At 50.3% G+C, this 21,833-nt stretch overlaps 1 protein-coding gene across 1 annotated transcript; it reads left to right on the top strand.

The window, feature by feature from the left end:
- The first annotated feature begins 5,638 nt into the window (after positions 1-5,638).
- Positions 5,639-18,077, top strand: LOC132321419 (olfactory receptor 14I1-like). The gene is made up of 2 exons (XM_059834916.1): positions 5,639-6,016; positions 17,832-18,077. Exons 1-2 carry the CDS (start codon positions 5,639-5,641, stop codon positions 18,075-18,077), a joined length of 624 nt encoding a protein of 207 aa, XP_059690899.1.
- The last annotated feature ends 3,756 nt before the right edge of the window (positions 18,078-21,833 follow it).

The raw sequence follows: 21,833 nt of genomic DNA, 5'->3' as shown, positions 1-21,833 counted from the left end.
ACACAAATTCCCTTCTCCCGCTTCTCATTCCACAACCAGTCCCAAGATTCTGCACTTCTAAAGATATACCTGGTACACAAAAGAGGCACTTACGAGTGGTCCCCACTTGATCAAAAGAGATCCACCACCTGTTTATTCCTAGTGGATCACAACATGTATGAGCTCTCAATGCAGGCCACAGTTTTTCTGAGTGCATTCCCAAGAGCCCCCTTGACCTCCCTGTTCCGCAGGCTGTACAGGAGTGGATTGACCAGGGGCGTGAGGATGGTGTAGAAAAAGGAGAGGACTTTATGGAGCTGCCTCAGGGAGGCTGTCCTGGTGTCATATAGACAAGGACGATGGTGCCATAGAAAACAGTCACCACGATGAGGTGAGAGGAGCAGGTGGAGAAGGCCTTCTGCCTCCCCATGGTGGTTGGGATCCTCAGGACTGCAGCTCTGATGCAGATGTAGGATACAAGTGTGAGTCCAAATGGGAAGGCTCCACACACATGGGTGTGTCCCAGTGGGTGGCTCCCCAGTTTGGCACAAGTCCCTGATGATTCCCTGTCTCAAACTTCCTATCTTTACCGTGAGTTGGAGATGGCCGAGGCAGTCACCTAGACAGCCCAGAGAGCTCCTGGAATGGAGGAGCCCAGTCATTCACCCCACCTACACTGGGGTGCCCTGGTCCTGAAGGTGCTTCCATGGGGAGGGTGCCTCAGATTCCCTGCTCGCTCTAAATCACATCCCATGTAGATGGCTGAGCGACAACTGTGAGAGAGCTGAGGGATTGAGATGGATCCCTAAGATACGAGCAAGATGGAGAAAGAGACAGCGAGAGATTAAGAGAGTTGAGAACATAAGGGACATGTCTTGGCACCCTGGCCCCATACACTCTGCCCCAACCTCTGCCTGTCCACTGAGGTGTGTGAGTGCCCATTAGCTTATGCCCCACAGCTCTGACTGCACTGACCACCACGCTGCCTGTATCTGGGTTCAGCAGTGTCAAGCACACAGAGAGGGTATCTAAGGAAAGAGGAGCTGGAATGAGAAGACAGGCAGGACAGGACTGTACCAAGACACATGGTCTCCCTTCATAGCTGCCACTGTGCCAAGAGCCACTGGCACAAAATGGCAACACTGTGGCAGGGATTAGAGAAGAGGAGAGGTTTCCCTTTAATTTTGGAGAGACTTTAAGGTACAATTGTAACCCTCATGTCTTCAAAGGAAGGCCCCGCTGAGCAAGAGTCCCTCCCTTGTGCAAATGACCTATGGGAAAACGAAGCTGCCAAGTCTATGCTAAGTACAGTTCTCCTGAAGACCACTGTAGGAGGAGATGATATCACCCTCTAGAGTGCTGATCCTTCCCCGCTATCAAAGGAGGCCAGAGAATGAACTCATCTTTTTAGACATTAAAGTTATAAAAGTCTATGTCTGAACAAGCTAATTCCTCTGAATGTGCTGGATTAGCTGAAGTATTGGCTCAGGGAGCATTGTGTCAAGGACTGGACATTTATTTCACCAAACATGAGTGATCTGTAGACAGGTGCACTCTTACTCAAACCTACATTCCTGACCAATGTTCTAGATTGTTGACCAAATTAGAAGAGAGGTCATTCTCAACAGTTAAACTGGACTGAATTTCAGGCATGTTTTTGTTCTGACCAGGAGGTTAACAAAGATGTAAGTGTTACTTTGCAGAGAAATAAAGCCGTCATTCTTCTCTTATTGTGTTCCACCTATTTTCTGTCATTTCCTAAAGACTAAGAGGTTCAGCAAAGATTTGCCACCAAAATAATTGGTAAACCATATTTAGGAGGAAGACGAAGTTGCATGAGAACCGGACGAGGGTGAAGCTTGTTGAGAATTGGGTGTGCCATGGAGGGATGAAGTCCTCTGCTTGTTGCTCTCTGTCTTGGTTTGCACGCTTAGAAAATGCCACTGTGGTATTCACCAGGGTTTGTAAAGTGCTTGTAGGTCATTTGAAAGGCATTGCTATGTAGGGTCGTCTTATGATGTCGTGTTGCAGAAGAGAGTCTGGTGTGATATTCGATTAAGGAGATCTTACACTGCTAAGAAAGAGAGGTCTCATTTCTGCAGATGCATCATAACCATGTGTTTGCCCTCCCCACCCCTCTCCCCTTTCAAAATCCACTTACAACACCTCTCCTCAGGTGGAAAAGTGGTTTCTGAAGATTATCCCACTTCTCTTGAAACCTGCCTTGAGAGCATCTTTCATCAGCTGGTTCCTGAGGCTGAAAACAAAGGGACTCATCCAAGGAGTTGGCACTGTGTTGAGAAGGGCCACTGCCTTGTTTCAGGAAATGAGGTGACTTGAAGGCTGGACATACATGAAGACGCAGCCCAGAAGGGAGCAGAAGTAGCACTGAGTTAAGCAGCCTGGGCAGGACATGGCTTTGATGGCCATGCACAAGTTTCCTACGGCTTTGGGTATGATGGATATGGTGATGAAAACCTCCAAACAGGAGAGGTTACAGAGGGAAAAGTACATGGGACTGTGGAGGTCTCCTTCAGACAGAATGATGGAATGATCGGCAGGTTTGTCCCTAAGATCACCAGGTGTGAAGCCAGGAGAGCGATTGCCATGAGGGGCTCCTGATGGTGGAGGGAGGGGAAGCCCAAGAGAAGGAACTCTGTGACAGTTGTATGGTTCAACATTTCTGCATCCGAGCTGCAGTGGTGGAGGATATGTGGAGAATAACCCCATGCATTAGGACAGGCTGGGACGTGAGCAGCTGAGGAGAAGGGCCTGGGCACTACGAGGGATGCCCTACAACCGGTAGCGTATGGTCCCTATGAACAAGGGCAGCTGCACGTGGGGCTGTGTTAGGAGGAGTGTGGGCCACCCAGACAACTTGAGTGATCATCCCCCTTGACTCAGCACTGGTGTGGCTCCACACACATGGGTGTGTCCCAGAGGGTGGCTCCCCAATTTGGAGAAGTCAGGAGGAACTAGAGAGTGTCGAGTGCAGGTCTGCCAAGATGGGGTACGGGACTGGGTGAATATGATCTGTGTGGGGCGGCTGAGGGACCTGGGTAGCACTGACCCAGTGGCAGAGAGGCTCAGAGCAGTATAGGATTAGCCTGAGACTGCTGGAAAGGTGGTTTCAGAGATGATGGTGCTTTTCTTCATAGTGGGAAATGGCATGAGAAAGAACTTATAGAACAAAGTGCAGCTGGAGAGGTCCAGACTGGACACAAGGAAAGAGAAATGTCACTCGAAGGGCAGTGCTGTGGTGTAAGAAGTCACCCAGAAGGAGACTGGATCAACCCAAGGCTTTGTGTTGCAAGGGACAACGAGGAAGGATGGAGAGATATCAGTAAAGGAAGATGCTCAGGTGAGACCCAGGTGGGGTAGCAGGGTGGATGTCTACAGCCTGCAGAGAGAGGTGCAGGTGTGGGAGACCGTAGGACAGCCAACGGTGGAGATGAGAGAGGGATGGAGAAAGTCAGAAAAGCCCCCAACAGAGATCAGCTCTTTCCCTCCTCGGCTGTGGCTGTTGTCTCTGCCACTGACACCCATGAGGAAGCACCTTGTCCTTACAGCACTCGGGGCTCATTGCCTCCCCTTCCCCACCTGGGAGCCTGGGAGGTATCGTACTGTAGTCCTGCCCTGGGCATTGCCCATCCCCACATCACACCGCCCCAGGAAGAGCCCTGAGCAATGTGTGAGGGACCGGATCTCCCTTCCCAGGGGCTGGGGGTCAGAGCTTGGCCCTTTGCCTTTAGGTAACACATCCAGGGTTCCTCAGAATCTCTTCCTTCACATTGCCTTTGCCTACCTGTCATCACTGCCTGGAGTTTTCTGCTCTAAGCAGCCCCTGGGGAGGCTTTGTCAGCAATGTCCCTCCGTGGGACCCATTAACACTGCAAGAAACAGTGGAGATTGCATCAGACACTGACTTCTTGAGAGGTTTCTTCAACTCCCTCTCCGTGTCTGAGGTTTATGGACTGGGCACCAAACCCACCCGAGGGGTAATTAAAACACCTTGAGCTGCTCCTCTGCTGCTGAGCTGTGCCGGGCTCCTGGGACAGAGGGAGCTCATGGCAAGCGGGCATCACTGAGGAGAGACAGCTCTGCCCAGGAGCAGCTCCTCTGCAGAGCGCAGCAGGGCTGAGGGCACTGCCTGCAGGCACCGAGGGGAGAGGATCAAGGCAGAGAGAGGTTAAAGGCAGTCTGGGGTGGGAGGACAGAGGCGAGCTCACTGGAGGAGAAATCTTCACAGCCCTTGACACGGTAAGTCTCTGGCTGCAGGGCAATGCAGCTATAGTTCATGGAGGGCTCTCGGAAAGCTGGCATGGTACCCAGGAATGTCACTCCTGTATAGAGGAGCAGGAGGTGCTCCAGAGCAGGGCTTCCCTGCTGCACCATCAGAGGGACAGGGCATGAGGGCTGCCTTCTGCCAGGGACGGCTGCAGGGTGTGAAGGTGGGTGTGCAGCCAGGGGTGCCCAGGGCTGTCCTTCCGAGCAGGGTCCCTGCACCCCCGGGGCTGGGTGCTGGGGCAGGGACTCTGCTGCCTGCCAGGGTCAGCACTCAGCCTGCCCGGGGAGCTCCCCACGGCGCTGTGGGGAGAAGCTGGGGGTGGAAGGAGAGACCAGTGCAATGGCAGGGTCCTTCTGCTGTTGAGAGGGTGCTGTGTGGGTCAGGGCTGATCACAGCTCCAGATCACTCTGAGGATATGTGCAGAGGGTTGTTCTGAAGAGGGAGGTAAAGGCAGCATTTACCTGCAAGGGCAGGAGTCTGTGCTTTGACATTTCTCCGATTGGTTCTTGGGTGGGCAGTGGGTGATGGCAATTTATTTCTCTCTTCTGGAGAAGGCACAAACAGCCCAGTTCTTGTTAGCACTTCTCTGAGCAGTTCTTTTGCTCACTGCACACACAGAGTCAGTTGCCCCTCTCTGTGAGGGGTTGTATCCTGCCCTCTCCATCACACCTCCACCTCTGGGCTGGGCTAGAGAAGCGTTTTCAGAGCTGTCCTTTGAAACAGGACTACTCTGGTCTCATCAGAGTCCATGTTTTAGGGTTTTTTTAAAAGAGTAATTTGTGTGTGAAGTCATCTTCAAGGCAGCACAAGTGAAAGGACAAGGTGGATGGGAAAAGAACTGATAGACACTGCAGCTCTCCTGACTCTGCATTAAATTACAAAGAGCTGAGACCTTTTGCCTGTCCCATCTCAAGACTCTTCACATTTTCAGTCATAAAAAAGAGGATTTCTACCCCTAAAAAAAACACCCGCCAGATGTGATGGTGTAAAAAAAAAACCACAGACAATATTGTCAAAAAGACATGCTAAGCCCCTCTTCCTCAGGGCACGTTCCTCTCAGTCATGAGTGCAGATATTGAACTTTTCCATGAAAGGTGGATTATATCTGACATCCACTGTGATCATCGGAGCTGTCACAAACCAGCTCCCATGTACCCACTGCAGCAGAGCAAAGCTGACTCCTCAGCAGCAGAAGGGCAGAGCTCCTGCTCCTCACAGCACGCTCAGCCAGCACAAACTAGAGAAAGGAAATGCATTCCAACTGGGGGGGATTTCTGTGAAAAATGGAGAAGCTTTTCTCAGAGAAATCTGTCCTAACTTTTTTCCTGTCTTTTTCTTCTTTGGACAGAACCCCAGACCAAGAAACAGTAAATGTCCAACAGAAGCTCCATCACTGAGTTCATCCTCCTGGCATTCGCAGATACAAGGGAGCTGCAGCTCTTGCACTTCTTCCTCTTCCTGGGCATCTACCTGGCTGCCCTCCTGGGCAATGGCCTCATCATCACCGCCATAGCCTGTGACCACCACCTCCACAGCCCCATGTACTTCTTCCTCCTCAACCTCTCCCTCCTCGACCTGGGCTCCCTCTCCACCACTGTCCCCAAAGCCATGGCCAATTCCCTCTGGGACACCAGGGTCATCTCCTTTGCAGGATGTGCTGCCCAAGTCTTTCTGTTTGTCTTTTTCATGTCAGCAGAACTGTATCTTCTCACTGTCATGTCTTATGACCGCTACATTGCCATCTGCAAACCCCTGCACTACGGGACCCTCCTGGGCAGCAGAGCTTGTGTCCACATGGCAGCAGCTGCCTGGGGCAGTGGGTTTCTCAATTCCCTTCTTCACACAGCCAATACATTTTCACTACCTCTCTGCAAAGGCAATGCCGTGGACCAGTTCTTCTGTGAAATTCCACAGATCATCAAGCTCTCCTGCTCAGAAGCCTACCTCACGGAAATTGGGCTTCTTGTGGTTACTGCCTGTTTAGTCCTTGGGGTTTTTGTTTTCATTGTGCTGTCCTATGTGCAGATCTTGAGGGCCGTTCTGAGGATCCCCTCTGAGCAGGGACAGCACAAAGCCTTTTCCACGTGCCTCCCTCACCTGGCTGTGGTTTCCCTATTTCTCATCACTGCAGTGTTTTCCTACCTGAAGCCCCCCTCCATCTCCTCCCCATCCCTGGACCCGGTGGTGGCAGTTCTGTACTCGGTGGTGCCTCCAGCAGTGAACCCCCTCATCTACAGCATGAGGAACCAGGAGCTCAAGAATGCCTTATGGAACCTGACCCCATGGATGCTGTTTCACAGAAAATAACCTGCCTCCCCTCCTCTCCACATTTCCCAGAGATTTTCTTAGGCCACAAGTCGGCTTTTTCCTCTTGTGATAATTCTACTCATGAAAAATTTTCTTGGTTTATACTCCTTGTGTTGAGTGTTGGTGGTGTCATGGGTCACCCTTGCACAACACTGTATCAGCGGTGGCCTGTCCAATGGCAGCTTTTCGGTAAAAGGGGATCTCCCAGGTGCAGTGCCTGAAGGCTGGTGGAGTTGCTTCCAAGAGAATATCCATAGAGTTTCTCTTTAAAAGTTTCTGTTCTCCTTTTGTTCTCAGTGTTTTTGGGGTTAAGCTCATGGTAAGGTTGGGTTCCATTGGAAAAAAAAAAAAGTTCTGGTTTTAAAAGCTCTCTTCTTGATGGCCAGTGGTGGTGCAGATGGTCCATGAGCTCCCCATTATCTCCTCAGCTTGCTACATATATGACAGTACTCCTAGCATATATCAGAGGTGTCAGGAGAACATGGGGACTCACGCTGTGCCCTGGGGTTGGAATGACTGGAGACTCAGAAGGTGTAACTCCCTCAAAGGGAACGTGCCCCAAAAGCAAAGCACTAAGTCGAGGTACCCACAAACAAGGACTCTACAGTTCCACTGGAAAATTGTCCCAAATCAGTCCCACACTCCCACCATTTCCGTCTCTGCCCATACAGCAGAGCCCTGAGGAGGAACCTTTGCTGTGTGGTCACCTCTGTCCTCCTCCGAGGCTCGGTGATACCCAACTCCACTGCCATTATTAACAGAAAGGAAACCAGGTTCCCACTGACATTTACTACACACTGAGTCCCACAGCTCTTGCCACAGCTGGACTCTCAGCCCAGTCCATTCTCAGACAGCTCCAGCTACATCAGGTGCTCATGGCCTTGTCTCGACAAATATTGAAAATCTCCATCGACTGATGACCCACCAACTGGCCTGCGTCCTTGCTCCCCTGTTTGGCTCTGAGGGATTTCTCAAAAACCTCTCTCTCAGCCTCTCCTTCTCCATCGCGTGCTCCAGGCCCCAACCATTCTTCTGGCCTCTGCAGGACTCGCTCCAGCCTGTCAGGGTGCTTCTTGTGCTGGGGAGCCCCATACTAAACACAGTAGTGCAGACGCGGTCCTGTGGTGGGTTGACTTTGACCAGCAGCCAGACACCAACCCAGCTGCTCAGTCCCTCCCCCTACTCAATAGGGCCAAGGGAGAAAATAAGATGGACTAGCTCATGGGTCAAAGTAAAGACAGGGATATCGCTTACTAATTCCTGTCACCGGCAAAGAAGAGCTGGCTTGGGGAAGAGAAATTTAATTTATTGTCAATTAAAAGAGATTTGGATAGTGAGAAGATCTAACAGAAATATTAAAGAACATTTCCCCACCCCGCTCCTTTTTCCCAGGTTTGCATTACTCCTTCATTCCCAATTCTTCTACCCACCCCAACCCTGAAAGGCGCAGGGCGGGTGGGCAATGGGAAGGGTCAATCCATACATAACAGTTCGTCTCAGCCACTCCTTCTTCCTCACACTTCTCCTCTGCTCCAGCATGCATCCTCTCCACAGGATCCCACTGTAGTTCTGGTCAAGGCTATGTGCTGTTCACTTCTTTCTGTCTTACTTTTTTCCTTCATCCTCACGGCATAGTTGAGGTTGGGAGGGGCCTCTGGAGATCATCTAGTTTAACCCCCAGTTGAGGCAGGGTCAGCTGGAGCAGGTTGCTCAGGACATTGTCTAGGTGGGTTTGGAAGATCTCCAAGGATGGAGATGCCACCACTTCTCTGGGCAATCTGTTCCAGTGTTTGACCACCCTCCCAATCAAAATGTGTTTTTTTGCATTCAGATGGAATTTTATGTGGTTTTAATCTTTGTCCACCACCCCTTGTCTTGTTCATTGGGAACTACCGAGGAGAGTTTCATAGAATCCCAGAATCATAGAATAGTTTGGGTTGGAGGGACCTTTAGAGGTCATCTAGTCCAACCCCCCTGCAATGAGCAGGGATGTCTTCCACAAGATCAGGTTGCTCAGAGCCCCGTCCAACCTGACCTGGAATGTTTCCAGGGATGGGGCATCTACCACCTCTCTGAACAACCTGTTTCACCATCCTCGTCATAAAAGATTTCTTCCTTATAGCTGGTCTAATTCTATCCTCTCTTAGTTTAAAACCATTAGCCCTTGTCCTATCGCAACAGGCCCTGCTAAAATGTTTGTCCCCATCTTTCTTATAAGTCCTCTTTAAGCGTCGAAATGCTGCGATAAGGTCTCGCCGGAGCCTTCTCTTCTCCAGGCTAAACAGCCTTCCTTCATAGGAGAGGTGTTCCATCCATATGATCATTTTTGTGGCCTCCTCTAGAACCGCTCCAACAGGTCTGTGTCTTTCCTGTGCTGAGGGCTCCAGAGCTGGATGCAGGACTCCAGGTGGGGTCTCACCAGCGCAGAGTAGAGGGGCAGAATCACCTCCCTCGACCTGCTGGCCTCACTTCTTTTGATGCAGCCCAGGATATGGTTGGCCTTCTGGGCTGTGAGCGCACATTGCCGGCTCATGTCCAGCTTTTCATTCCCCAGTAGCCCCAAGTCCTTCTCGCAGGGCTGCTCTCAATAAGGCAGTTTGGCTCCCTTGTCTTCATTCCCTCCCATCAGGAATTTATGTGCTCCAATAAGGCCCCTCTGAGCCTGTTCTTCTCCAGACTGAACAGTCCTAGATCTCTCAGCCTTTCCTCCTGTGGAAGATGCTGTAGTCCCTTAAACCATTTGTGGTTTCACCAGTGCAGAGGAGAGGGGAAAGACCACCTCCCTCCATCTGCCAGCAATGTTCTCCCTAATGCAGCCCAGGAGGCTGTTGGCCTTTGCTGCAGGGGTGCATTGCTGGCTCATGCTCAGCTCCTTGTCCTGGGGACGCCCAGTCCTTCTTGGCGTGGACGCTATCTAGCTGGTCAGCCCCCAGCATGATGTCCACAGTGTGGCTGGATCACAAGCTTTCCTCCCCCAGGGACATTCTCAGCAGCAGCTTGTCCTTCTTGAAGAATCACAGAATCATTAAGGTTGGAAAAGACCTGTAAGATCATCAAGTCCAACCATGTACCCAAAACCACCACACCCAGTAAACCATGTCCCGCAGTGCCACGTCTACTTGTTTTTTGAACACCTCCAGTGATGGTGACTCCACCACTTCCCTAGGCAGCCTGTTCCAACGCTTCACCACTTTCTCAGTAAATAAATTTTTCCAGAAAGCTCCTTGTTCAGCCAGGCCGGTCGTCTTCCCTTCTGGCTCTTCTTATGGCACATGGGGACTGCCTGCTCCTGCGCCTTCAAGATTTCCTTCTTGAAGAAGGTCCAGCCTTCCTGGGCTCCTTTGCCCTTCAGGACTGTCTCCCAAGGGACCCTCTCAACCAGTGTCCTGAACAGGCCGAAGTCTGCCCTCCGCAAGTCCGTTGTAGTGGTACTACTGACTGCCCTCCTCACTTGGCCAAGAATTGAGAATTCTATCATTTCATGGTCGCTAAGCCCAAGACGGCCTCCGACCTTCACTTCTCCCACCAGACCCTCTCTGTTTGTAACAGCAGGTCAAGCAGGGCACCTCCCCTGGTAGGCTCACTTACCAGCTGTATCAGGAAGTTATCTTCCACACACTCCAGAAACCTCCAGGACTGTTTCCTCTCTGCTGTGTTGTATTTCCAGCAGACATCTGGTAAGTTGAAGTCCCCCACAAGAACAAGGGCTTGTGACTGTGAGACTTCTCCAGTCGCTTGTAGAACGTTTCATCGGCTTCTTCGCCCTGGTTGGGTGGTCTATAACAGACCCCAGCAGGATATCCGCCTTCGCCCTCATCCTTACCCATAAGCATTCAACCCTGTCATCACAATCATCGAGCTCTATACAATCAAAGCACTCCTTGACGTACAGAGCCACCCCACCGCCTCTCCTTCCTTGCCTATCCCTCCTGAAGAGTTTATAGCCCTCCATCGCAGCACTCCAGTCATGCAAGTCATCCCACCATGTTTCTGTGATGGCGACTACGTCATAGCTGTCCCGCTGCACAATGGCTTCCAGCTCCTCCTGTTTGCTGCCCATGCTGCGTGCATTGGTGTTGACGCGGAAGTCACGGACAACAACACGACGACCTATATGATCAGGTTGATGCCAACTTTATTGCGCAGATAGCTCAGTTAATATACATTCTGTTATCGCATTACACGCGCCGTCGGCATTATGATTGGTTTTCAGCAAGCAAGCACGCGACTCTAAGCATTCTATCATTGGTTAAAGCTAGCTGTCCATGGGAACGTGGCTCCCGCCTAAATCCTGTCTGAAGTTCTGTCTTTATCATGATTTCCTCCCTTTTCTCACAGAGCATTCATGTTGCCCGAAAGTAACCTTTCAGCCCATATCATTGTCCGCTCATAACCTCTGAGTCCAGAGGCCTACATACAAGTTAAGTACAGATTTTCAGTGCTTGGAGTGTTCACAGGATGTCCATTTCTTACCAGACAATATGAGTGACGTCCATCTGCCAGAATTGTAAAGCATGCAATCCACGAGGATTGACTCCTAAACCCAATCCCAGACCTGTAATTTGGCAGTCTGGACATGATTGCACAATGCCACGGGCATCAGAAATAGAAAGATTAAATTGTCTTGCTAAAACTTTAGCCGATTGGTGAAAAAATTCATGGGAACTCCGGGCTTGCTCAAACAGGTTAGTTTGGCGATTTTCCCAAGCTGCGGCAATTAAGTCATCTGCTCTGTTATTGCCAATGGCCAGACCAGAGTCAAACTGATGGCTGCGAATATGCGCAATAAAATAAGGATTGGTTCGCTGATTTAACAAATGCAACATCTGTAACAACAACTGGTATAATACTGGGTTTTTCACCTCATGTACCATAGATCGCTCAATCTTTTTAAACAGTACCCACTACATACAAGGAATCAGACACGATGTTAACAGGTTAAGTTGTCCAATTCTGAAAAGCCCAAACCTCGGCCTTCAGCTCCAACGTTTGCAACGAATCTTGCGGATAACCTGTAAGCAATTGGGAATGCCATTGTCCCTGAAGACACCAAGTAATAGCGGCTCGTTTTGACTTCTTTCCTGCATCGGTAAAAACAGTAAGCCCTGGGACAGATGTTTCTGATCATTGCGGAGATTCTTCAAACGCTTGGTCCTGTAACAACGGTAAAAGTCTTGTGGTTGGGTAAGCATTAGTAATCTGACCAGTATATTCTGCAAAAGCGTGTTGTAAAATATCAGAAGAGGACAAAAGCCAATCTAAATAGGATTGCTTAACAGGAATATAATTTCATTCTGGATCCTGCCCTGTTAAATCAATACTGCGACGCCTTCCCTTTATGATGATATTTGCAAGCAGTTCTATTCTAGTACACACTGTTGTCTTAGGCTGATATGACAAGAAAAGCCATTCTAATATTATGACACTTTTTGGTGATTGCTGGATTAGGAGACCTAAAACATGGTTCCTACGTTTACTGGAATTAACAATAAGTAAGTGCATAGGTAGTTCTGTAATAAATCGTTGCGACACCCCGCTGACTAATTTCTCGGTTATCTTTTGCAAAGCTTGCTGTTGCTGCATCGATAAAGTTCTCAATGCATCAGCAGATGCAGAAGTCCCTAACAGAGGCATTAAAGGTTCCAGGTCATCATTGGTAATGCCAACAATGGAAGGTACCCATTGGATGGACTGTTGTGGTTTAAGCCCAGCTGGCAACTAAGCACCACACAGCCGCTCGTTCACTCCCCCTCCAGTGGGATGGGGGAGAGAATCGGAAGGGTAAAAGTGAGAAAACTTGTGGGCTGAGATAAAGACAGTTTAATAGGTAAAGCAAAAGCCATGCAGGCAAGCAAAGCAAAACAAGGAATTCACTCACCACTTCCCGTCGGCAGGCAGGTGTTCAGCCATCTCCAGGAAAGCAGGGCTCCATCACGCATAACGGTTACTTGGGAAGACAAATGCCATTACTCCGAATGTCCCCCAATAATTTCTGCACATCTGTTAATGTTGTTATCTGCGTGGTCAGCTGTATTTTCTGTGGCCTCACAGTACTTTGTGTGATGATCCAACCCAAATAATGCCATGGAGGACCCTTTTGAACCTTTTCAGGTGCAATTTCTAAACCTTTTCTTTCTACCGTAACTGTCAAATCTTGCAATGTTTTTTCAACATCTAAATCTTTCCCAGCAACTAAAACATCATCCATGTAATGATACACGAGCAGGAACTGTCTAAACTTAAGCTTAGAGGATGTGTGGATCCTTGAAACAGGCCAAGCCTGTCCTTCGTACCTGTTGCTGGAAGAAACCAAGATTTGTGATGTCTGAAATTTGTAGGAAAACTTGAAGTTTGGGATGAATACTTGACAGACTGGTTCATTCTTTGTTTCACATAAGCTCCTGATAGATTTGTTCTTAATTTCTCCTGGAGAAAACACTTCAGTTACTTTTCAAACCTCTTAATACAAATTGCTTTCTATAAGTCTATTTTGTCAACTAAAATTTTGAGCGGTAAACCCTTTATAACTAACTTTATCTATTGCTTCTGCCTGTTTGTGTTCAGAAGCACTAAGGTGATGCTTCTCTTGAGTGCTGAGGAGACTGGGGGGGGTTGAGAATGCTGCAACTTCTGAATTGAGGTTTTTTTTTTTCGGGGGAGGGAGGGCGGGGGGGCCGGGGGGAGGGAGGGAGGGCGGGGGGGGAGGGGGCACCGGGCGCACGCAGCACAGGCACACGCGCGGCGGCGGCGGCACAGCCGGGCCCGGGCTGCGGCAGACAGATGTTTACCCCCTCCCTGCTCCCTAATTCGCGCCACGTGCTGGCGCGGATTTTTTCTTCCCGAATGCCTAATAAAGCCTTTTGCGCTAGCTGTTGGACGCACAAAAGGACCAGAGCCCATCAACATTTGCGAAGTCTTTGTGAGGGACCGAGCAACATTTGCTTGTCCCAAATCGATGAGCTCAGTAGGTGGCTCGGGTCCCTCCTCCGTTAGAGTTTTCTGAGGAGGCACTTCCGCATGCGTATTATTTCTCCGTTTTGGCTTAGAACTGCTCACTTCCACTTTTTCCACGTCCTGCAAGGGGTTCCGCGGCAGACTTTTTTTTTTTCTCTCTTTTTTTTTCCTCTCTCTTTTTTTTCTCTCTCTCTTTTTTTCTCTCTTTTTCTTTTCTTTTTTTTTTCTCTCTCTCTTTTTTCTTTTTTTTTTTAGTCCAATTTCACCAGCGAGCCGCCGCGCTCCGTTCAGCGAGCACCGGCGGATCGATGTGCTGCGGTTTGATTGTGCATCCCTGGGCAGCGGGGCCGCGCACCAGCGGGGAGGGCCGGGCCCATGGCGGCCTCCCGCCTCCGCCGCGCTGCACGCCCGGTACGGCGGCCCCGCACCCGCACCGGCACCGCCGCGCTGCCGGAGGCCACGTCTGTCCAGCTGGGTTTGGCTGGCGGGTTCCGTGGGTGGCGCACCAAAAGACAGTCCTGTAGGGTTGGTAGTCATGAACGCCGCAGCAGCAGCACGTCGCTCTGCTGCATTTCCGTCAAAGTCTCTGAGATGAACCTCCACGGAGTGGAGAATTTGACCGCCTCCTGGATCCCTTCCAGCGCCTTGGAGGTAGACAGGTCATAACTCAGTCCTCTCGTAGAGAGTATATGGCAGAGAAACTTGAGCACTGCCGCCTCTTTTCGCCGACTGCTCATCGGACCGTCCTTATTTCTTTCTCATCTTTTTCGTTCCCCTCCATCGTTTTTTGCCACATTGTCCCTCCAAAGTCCCGCCATTCCGAGACAGAAAACAGCATGTGCGTGTCAGAAAAATGACCCCATCGCTGTTCCAACCTAATTAACTTAACCAGCCGCTTTACAGGTGCTTCAATCCCTCTCTTGGAGAGGATTCCAGCAAGCAAGGTGGCCGCAGCTTCTATTTCCATTGCTGCGCCTGAGGGGTGAGGAGCGACCTCACACAGTGGTGTCTGCCCCACTTCTTGTGCCCGAGCAGCACCTCCCTCAGCCGTGGTTTCCCACTCCCCTCCTCTAGCTGCTTACCGCAGTCTCGGAGACCTCAGTCGAACTGAACCATCCTCTGCTACCAGATGTTGGAGAGGGAGAACCACCCGGAGTAACGATGAAATCTCAATATGAATATAGTCGTTCTCCCCTTTATTCAAGCTTACAGAGTATATATAGACAGATGCCAAGAACACGCGTCCGCAACAGTTGTATGATTGGCTTACAGCCTCTGTTCACGCGCCAAGGCGGCGAGTGAGATTGGTACAGTGCTCTTGTGCACGCACAAGAGCACTTCTCCTCTTCGCAGATGTAGCTCCTTCTTCTTGTTTACCATTCCACTGTCTCTTATCACAACAGGCTTTCAAGGACAGTAAACTGTTTCCTCTGAGCCTTCCCCCTCATCAGAGACTGGGTTGCTCACGGGAATCAGATCGTGTCCCTTGTTACTAAGCCATTCCTCCACAAAATGCATCATACTTCATTCTTCTTTTCGCTAGGAGCTGCATTAACAACTTCACTCATTAACAACTTCACTATAGCCTCTTCCTCGCCTGATATGTTAGCTCCCATGATTTCTGCCCAGCTGCTCACCTGTCATTTGAGGTGATGTCCCGGGATTAAAGCCGCAGTCCAGCTGCCAGCTTGATTCGTTCAGCTGGGGTTCCCTCCGGACTCTTCCTTCCGCGTTTCCACCTCCATATCGGGGTCACCATTTGAGGGAATGAAAAACGGACTCCATAGACGATGGTAAAAGGAGATGTTTATTGTTTTGCAACATTTCCTTTTATACCTTCTCAACTGATCATACGTGATGCACGCGCGATGCATGCGCCTCTTCTGCTTCTTTGATTGGCTTATACCTGTTATCACGCAATATTTCATTGGCTGTGGCTACACAGGCTATTTACTCCTTTGTTTATTCTCTACCATGTTAAGTTCCCTTTTTACCTCCTGGCTTTCTTCCAATGACCTTAGTTTATAGATGAGTTTATCAGCTCAAGGTCACTGGCGTACTGATCTCCTACAGAAAGGGATCAAACCAGGCTCGCTAGAGATAAACCTGGGGGTGGCACACCAGTGCTTGAGGGATGGTGTTCTAGCGAGGTCCTTCAGTCTGCTCCACGATGTGCTGAGTACACTGGAGCACATTTGAAATGTGTTTATACTAATGCGTGCAGCATGCAGAATAAACAAGAGGAACTAGAAGCTGTGGCCCAGTACAGCCGAGGGTGCCCCCAACCTTCATGTCCCCCACCAGTCCCCTTTTGGCCTTGCGACCGCACACAGGTCTCTAATTCTTCCTGTTTATTCCCTGTGCCGCTCATTCTGGGCGTCATCTCAAAGCACCAGGAGGAAAAGAAGGTTATCAGAAGTCGTCAACGTGGATTCACCAAGCAAAGTCTTGTCTGACCAATCTGATAGCCTTCTACGATGGCATGACTGGATGGATAGATGTGGGGAGGGCAGTGGATGTTGTCTGCCTTGGCTTCAGCAAGGCTTTCGACACCGTCTCCCACATCATCCTCAGAGGCAAGCTTAGGAAGTGTGGGTTAGATGAACGGACAGTGGGGTGGATTGGAAACTAGCTGATAGATAGAGCTCCGAGGGTTGTGATTAGTGGCCCAGAGTCTAGTTGGAGGTCTGTAACAAGTGGTGTTCCCCAGGGGTCAGGACTGGGTCCAGTCCTGTTCAATATATTCAGCAATGACCTGGATGAAGGGATAGAGGGTGCCCTCAGCAAGTTTGCTGATGACACAAAACTGGGAGGAGTGGCGGAAACAGCGGAAGGCTGTGCTGCCATTCAGCGTGACATGGACAGGCTGGAGAGTTGGGCAGAGAGGAACCTGATGAAATTCAGCAAAGGCAAGTGTAGGGCACTGCACCGGGGGCGGAATAACCCCCTGCGTCAGCACAGGTTAGGGGCTGAGCTGCTGGAGAGCAGCTCTGTGGAAAGGGACCTGGGAGTCCTGGGGGACAACAGGATGACTATGAGCCACCAATGTGCCCTTGTAGCCAAGAAGGCCAATGGCATCCTGGGCTGCATCCAGAAGAGTGTGGCTAGCAGGACGAGGGAGGTTATCCTCCCCCTCTACTCTGCTCTAGTGAGGCCGCATCTGGAGAACTGTGTCCAGTTCTGGGCTCCCTGGTTCAAGAAGGACAGGGAGCTGCTGGAGAGGGTCCAGCAAAGGGCTACAAAGATGATTAGGGGAGTGGAACATCTTTCTTAGGAGGAAAGGCTGAGGGACTTGGGTCTTTTCAGTCTGGAGAAGAGAAGACTGAGGGAGGATCTTATCAATGCTTAGAAATAGTTAAGGGGTGGGTGCCAGGAGGATGGGGCCAGTCTTTTTTCAGTGGTGCCCAGTGACAGGACAAGAGGTAATGGGCACAAACATGGTCATAGGAAGTTCCGACTACACATGAGGAGGAACTTCTTTCCTTTGAGGGTGTCAGAGCACTGGAACAAGCTGCCTAGAGAGGTTGCGGAGTCTCCTTCTCTGGAGATATTCAAAACTCGCCTGGAAGCATTCCTGTGCAACCCGCTCTAGGTGAACCTCCTTTGGTGAGGGAGTTGGACTAGACGAGTCCAGAGGTCCATTCCAACCCCTATCACACTGTGATTCTCTGATTCTCTCTGTGGCTCCTTATCCCCTTCTGCAAGAGGGTGGGGACAACTCTAGTCAGGTCCATGTTGAAGCTGTTTCCATGTTGGAGGCAATGAATGGATTTCTTTTGTCCCTGTCAAACCAATGCAGTGTTGGCTGTGAGTGAGGCTGTTGCAGTGGTCAGGAGGGTATTTTTGCCCTCACAGAGATGACAGTCCCTCCTGTCCATGCAGGACTCATCTTGCGAATCCCCAGCAGAAGGTTTCTTTAGCAGCGTTGTGCCCGCTTTCTCCCAGTTCTGAGCTCCTTGGCCCCTTGGGGAGGCAGGAGGAGGGCAGGGCCTGTGGGAACCGGAGTCAGAGGCCAGTAGAGGACAGAGGCCAGCAAGAGGTCACTTCTTCCTGAGACCCCGTACGCAGTGTGGTATTCTGTATATGTGTTCTGAGCGGTGCTGAGGAGGGGGGATAATGCCCGCTGTGCTGTGTGTGCATCTGTAATGGTGTTGGTATCTGCATGGGGGTGTGTGATGCTATGGATAGCTGCAACGGGATCAGTATCTGCAATGGCCTCTGCATCTGCAGTGGGAAAGAATCTGCCACGGCATCTGCAAAGGTATCTGCATCTGGAATGCTGTGTGTGCAACTGTCCTGTCAGCTACAGCTCTCCAATGCAGCCATCATTGCGGATGCAGACACCATCGTGGATAACATTGCCAATGCTGGTGCAGATGCCACTGGAGTTGGAAATACAGTTTCAGATGCAATTGCTGATGGAGATGCTATTGAAGATGCTGATGCCATTGCAGTTACTACATGGCCAGAAATTAAGCGAACTTGTGCTTATGAGGCAAAGACACTTGCTAAAGTAGACACACATCTTGTTGACTCCACACAGCTATAGAACTTATCACAATTCATGGTGTGCACGTACAGCCTACCCTCCCTGCTTCCTAGGAAAAACCCTTTGAGACCGACCCCTTGCTGAAGCCTCGACCATGGACAGACACTCGGCTGTGCCTGGTAATCCCCTGCTGCTCCCCTGCCAGGTCCCGGGGCTTCCCCTTACTGGAGGGGTCATGAGTAGATTCAGCTACTGCAATTGAATGATCATGCTTTTACTCATACTTTTTGTCTTTGTCTTCTTGAAAGTGGAACTGCAAACCCGGTTCCAATGTCACATAATGAAGACTTCCGATGGGATTTCGAGGAAAGGAACAAAGGCAGGGAAAGGAAGGAATTGAGGTTGTTTGGGGATGGAATAGGGCTAAAAATGATTGGTCACAATGAAGGAGGTTGCTGGTAAGTACACTTGTCCGGCCATGCCCTGCAACTGATGGCCCCAGCCTGTCCTGCCTTCTTGTTAAACTCCATTTCACTACTTGCTGGGGTGAGGGGGATCTCTGCTCTTTGTGCGTGTGGAGGTGTGAGTGCCAGCCCCTGGAGGGGGGACCACAAGTCAGAGGGGCTCACGTGACTGTGGGGAATCAACTGGAGAGACCCGAGTGCCTGCATATCATGTGGATGTGCGTGTCAGTGTGTGCAACTGCTAGCCAACATAAGGCTGGAGTAGCCAGTGAGTAGGATAAGGGGCCTGGGAGTCAGGTACCAGAGAGACGTTAAGTCTGGTCCGCATGCCAGAGAGCGCCGGGGCTCTGGGAGTTGACTCCTGGAGGGAGCAGGAGGTCCAAAGCATCGCCTGGAGAAACTGTGGGGTCTTGGGGCTCTGGTACTGGTAAGGCCATAGGTCTGGACCAGGAGGGGAAGTGGTCCTTTACATGCCCCGGCAAGTACCTCAGATACAGCTCTCGAGGTGGCACTGGCTGCTTATGGTCAGACCCCGGAGCTCTGCCTGAAAACCTGGGAACTGCTCTCAATACTTTAAAAAAAGAAAGGAAAAAACCCCAGCACGTTTTTACCAGCTGCAATGTTTCAGTACTTTCAATAAAATGTCAATGTAATTTCTATCCTGCCAAAATGTGACTTTTGAGACTGTGTATTTATTGCGGGAGAAGAAATCCTGATCTTGCCCTGTGCTTGCATTGCCAGTACTCTGTCTATCATGCTGCGTATTTAATCTCCCTAACCTTCCAGGTGTTTCTGCCTTTCCTGATCAAAATCCCCATGTCTGAAGTCATCTCTCCAGAAGCCAATCTGGACATGCGCACTTTCCATTGCTCTCCAGAGGTTTTCCTCCTCTTACTCTTTGATCATTCAGATCCCTCTCACCTATCACCCTGCTTTGAGCCCCAGGGAGGTAAAGCGTCATTGTCTTTCAGTACTCTCCCTCATACTTTCCATAGACAACTCTTCAATTGGGGTGGTGAACCTCGTTGGAAGCTGCTAAAAGTAACCATACAGCTGAGAATTGTGTTTATTGTGGATTAAGTTCTCTTCTGTTTTACTTTTTCTTCTTTTATCTTTCCCCCAATTAAAGAACCCTGTTTCCATGCAGTTCTCCACGGAGAGCAGGTAGGAATTGCTGCAAAGCAGCTGTAATATTCAGCTGCAGACTTTGGTGGAGAAGTCTGATGTAAAGAAAAGTGATGCAAGTCCCTGGTGGTCAACAGGAGCAATGGCAGGGTTGGAGAGGTGAGGAGCAAAGTTGTCCATACCCTGTCTGGCCTCAGGGGACTGCTTTTCCTACCTGTCCACACCTCTTTAGGAGACACTCTGCATCCATATCAACTGGAGAATTCTCCGATCACATCTTCAGATTGCTCATTGAAAAGGATGAGCTAGCTATGCTACTTCAGGGTAGGTGCCTACCTCTCTAATTGGCTATACAAATGTTGAAGACCTGAAGAAAACTATAGAAGAGGCATAGCTCGTTAGCGCTTTCTGCATTTTAATGAGCCCCATGGTGTATGTAGTGCTGACTCCAGGAGCCTCAGGTACTGAGAAGAGACTGAACAATCCCTTCAAGGAGACAAAGGCAGAAGACAAACCTAAACTACTCTGAAGCATTACTGGGCCCCACTGAGGGCCATTACTGACAAAGCCTCCCCAGGGACTCGTTAGAGCCGATAATTGGAGGCTGTGATTGCAGGTAGGCAAAGGCACTATGCAGGTGGCTCTGATGCTGAGTCAAGCCTTGGTTTGCTTTATGCACCAGAAAGGCCAAGCCCTGACCCCCGGCCCATGGGAAGGGGGACCCTGTCCCTCACGCACGGCTCAGGGCTCTTACTTGGACCATGGGACGTGGTGTGTGCAAGGCCAAGTCAAGGACAAGGATGGCACAACAACTTCCACCATCCCCATTGGCTGAATGGAGGCAACGAGGCCCCGGTGCCATGAGAACATGTCTTCCCACTACCAAGGAAAGCTCTACCACCTCAGAAACTGCCTTTCCAGCATGGGACCCGTCCCATCAGCCTTCTTGTGGCCTTTCAGCTGACCAGAGAGAAGTGACCTCACCACGATCGTCTAAACCACATGGCTGCTGCTGGCCTTTCAGTTGCTCAGAGAGACAGGACCAAGCCGTGTGTCTGCTACGGTCCCATCATGTGCTCAGGCAGAATGGACATGACAACCCGTACCCAAGCCCTCTTCCTGGATAGGGCCCACGGGCTACTCGGCAGAGCTACTTTCCCAGCCATGTTCCTGCTGCTGGCCTATCACCTCCAGAGACAGAACTGACCCCACAGTCCCCTTCACCGCCATACGCTTCCTACTCGATGATGAGTTTCTGAGACACAACTGACCTCATAATGTCACACCCGTCCAGCACTCTCCTTGTGGCCCAGGACCTGACCAGATGAAAATATGCTTATTTCATCAAATTTATCCAATATCTTTCCCACCAACGATTTGAGTAGAGAAACATTCTCCACAAGAACTGTTGTACTTATGTTGATGCATTTTGTACTTCCTGACTCTCCTTTTTTTTTTCCTTCTTCCTCTAGTCTGTCTTCAGAAATCTCTCCAAAGGAAAGATTCACTGAATCATTGAATAACTTAGATTAGAAGAGATCCCTGAACATCATCTTGTCTGACCCTCCTGCTCAAGGCAGAGTGAACTAGATGAGGTTCCTCAAGGCCTCTGCACAGCTTTGTGTCATCCACAAAGGAGCTAAAAGTGCATGCCATCACATCATACAGGGGGATAATAAAGATTTTCCACAGTGTTGGCCCAAGTGCTGATCACTGAGGGATGCCAACAGTGACTGGCTTCCAGGAGGACTTGGTAGCACTGATGACATTTGGGCCTGATTATCCAGCCAACTTCCCATCCCTTATAACAACCACCTCTTCAGCCCAGCTAGCACCGATCTGGCTATAAGGACACCACGGGAGACCGTGTCCAAGGGCTTTCAAAATTCCAGGTACACAACATGCACTTCTTTCCCCCAGAGCATTTTGGTTCAGCAATGCCTTTCTTGCCCTTCATGTGCCTGGAAAAGGCTGCAGAAAGATATGCCCCATCACCTTTCCAGGGACGGAGGTAGGCAGACGAGCCTGTAATTCTCCCAAGTCTCATTCCTGCCCTTCTTGAAGAGGGGTTTGATGTCTGCTTTTTCCTAGGCCCCCAGAAAATTTCTGATTGATCCGGCACTTTTGAGGTCGCAATCCAGAATCACAGGCAAGGGTGACGTAGCAGTCAGGAGCACTTGCAATGAGCCTGTCCAAGGCAGCTGAGATGAAAGTCGCTGGGACGGTG

This window comes from Gavia stellata, unplaced genomic scaffold (genome assembly GCF_030936135.1).
Source record: "Gavia stellata isolate bGavSte3 unplaced genomic scaffold, bGavSte3.hap2 HAP2_SCAFFOLD_42, whole genome shotgun sequence".
Taxonomy (NCBI): domain Eukaryota; kingdom Metazoa; phylum Chordata; class Aves; order Gaviiformes; family Gaviidae; genus Gavia; species Gavia stellata.
Note: the sequence above shows the minus strand (reverse complement) of the source record. Positions and strands in the feature narration are given on the sequence as shown.

Bases quoted from the DNA above. Each gene is read 5' to 3' on its own strand.
- LOC132321419 (XM_059834916.1), top strand. From the start codon at position 5,639: ATGTCCAACAGAAGCTCCATCACTGAGTTCATCCTCCTGGCATTCGCA. The intron at 6,017-17,831 runs CCCCTGCACTAC...CTGTCCTGTCAG, and splicing joins GCTACATTGCCATCTGCAAA to CTACAGCTCTCCAATGCAGC.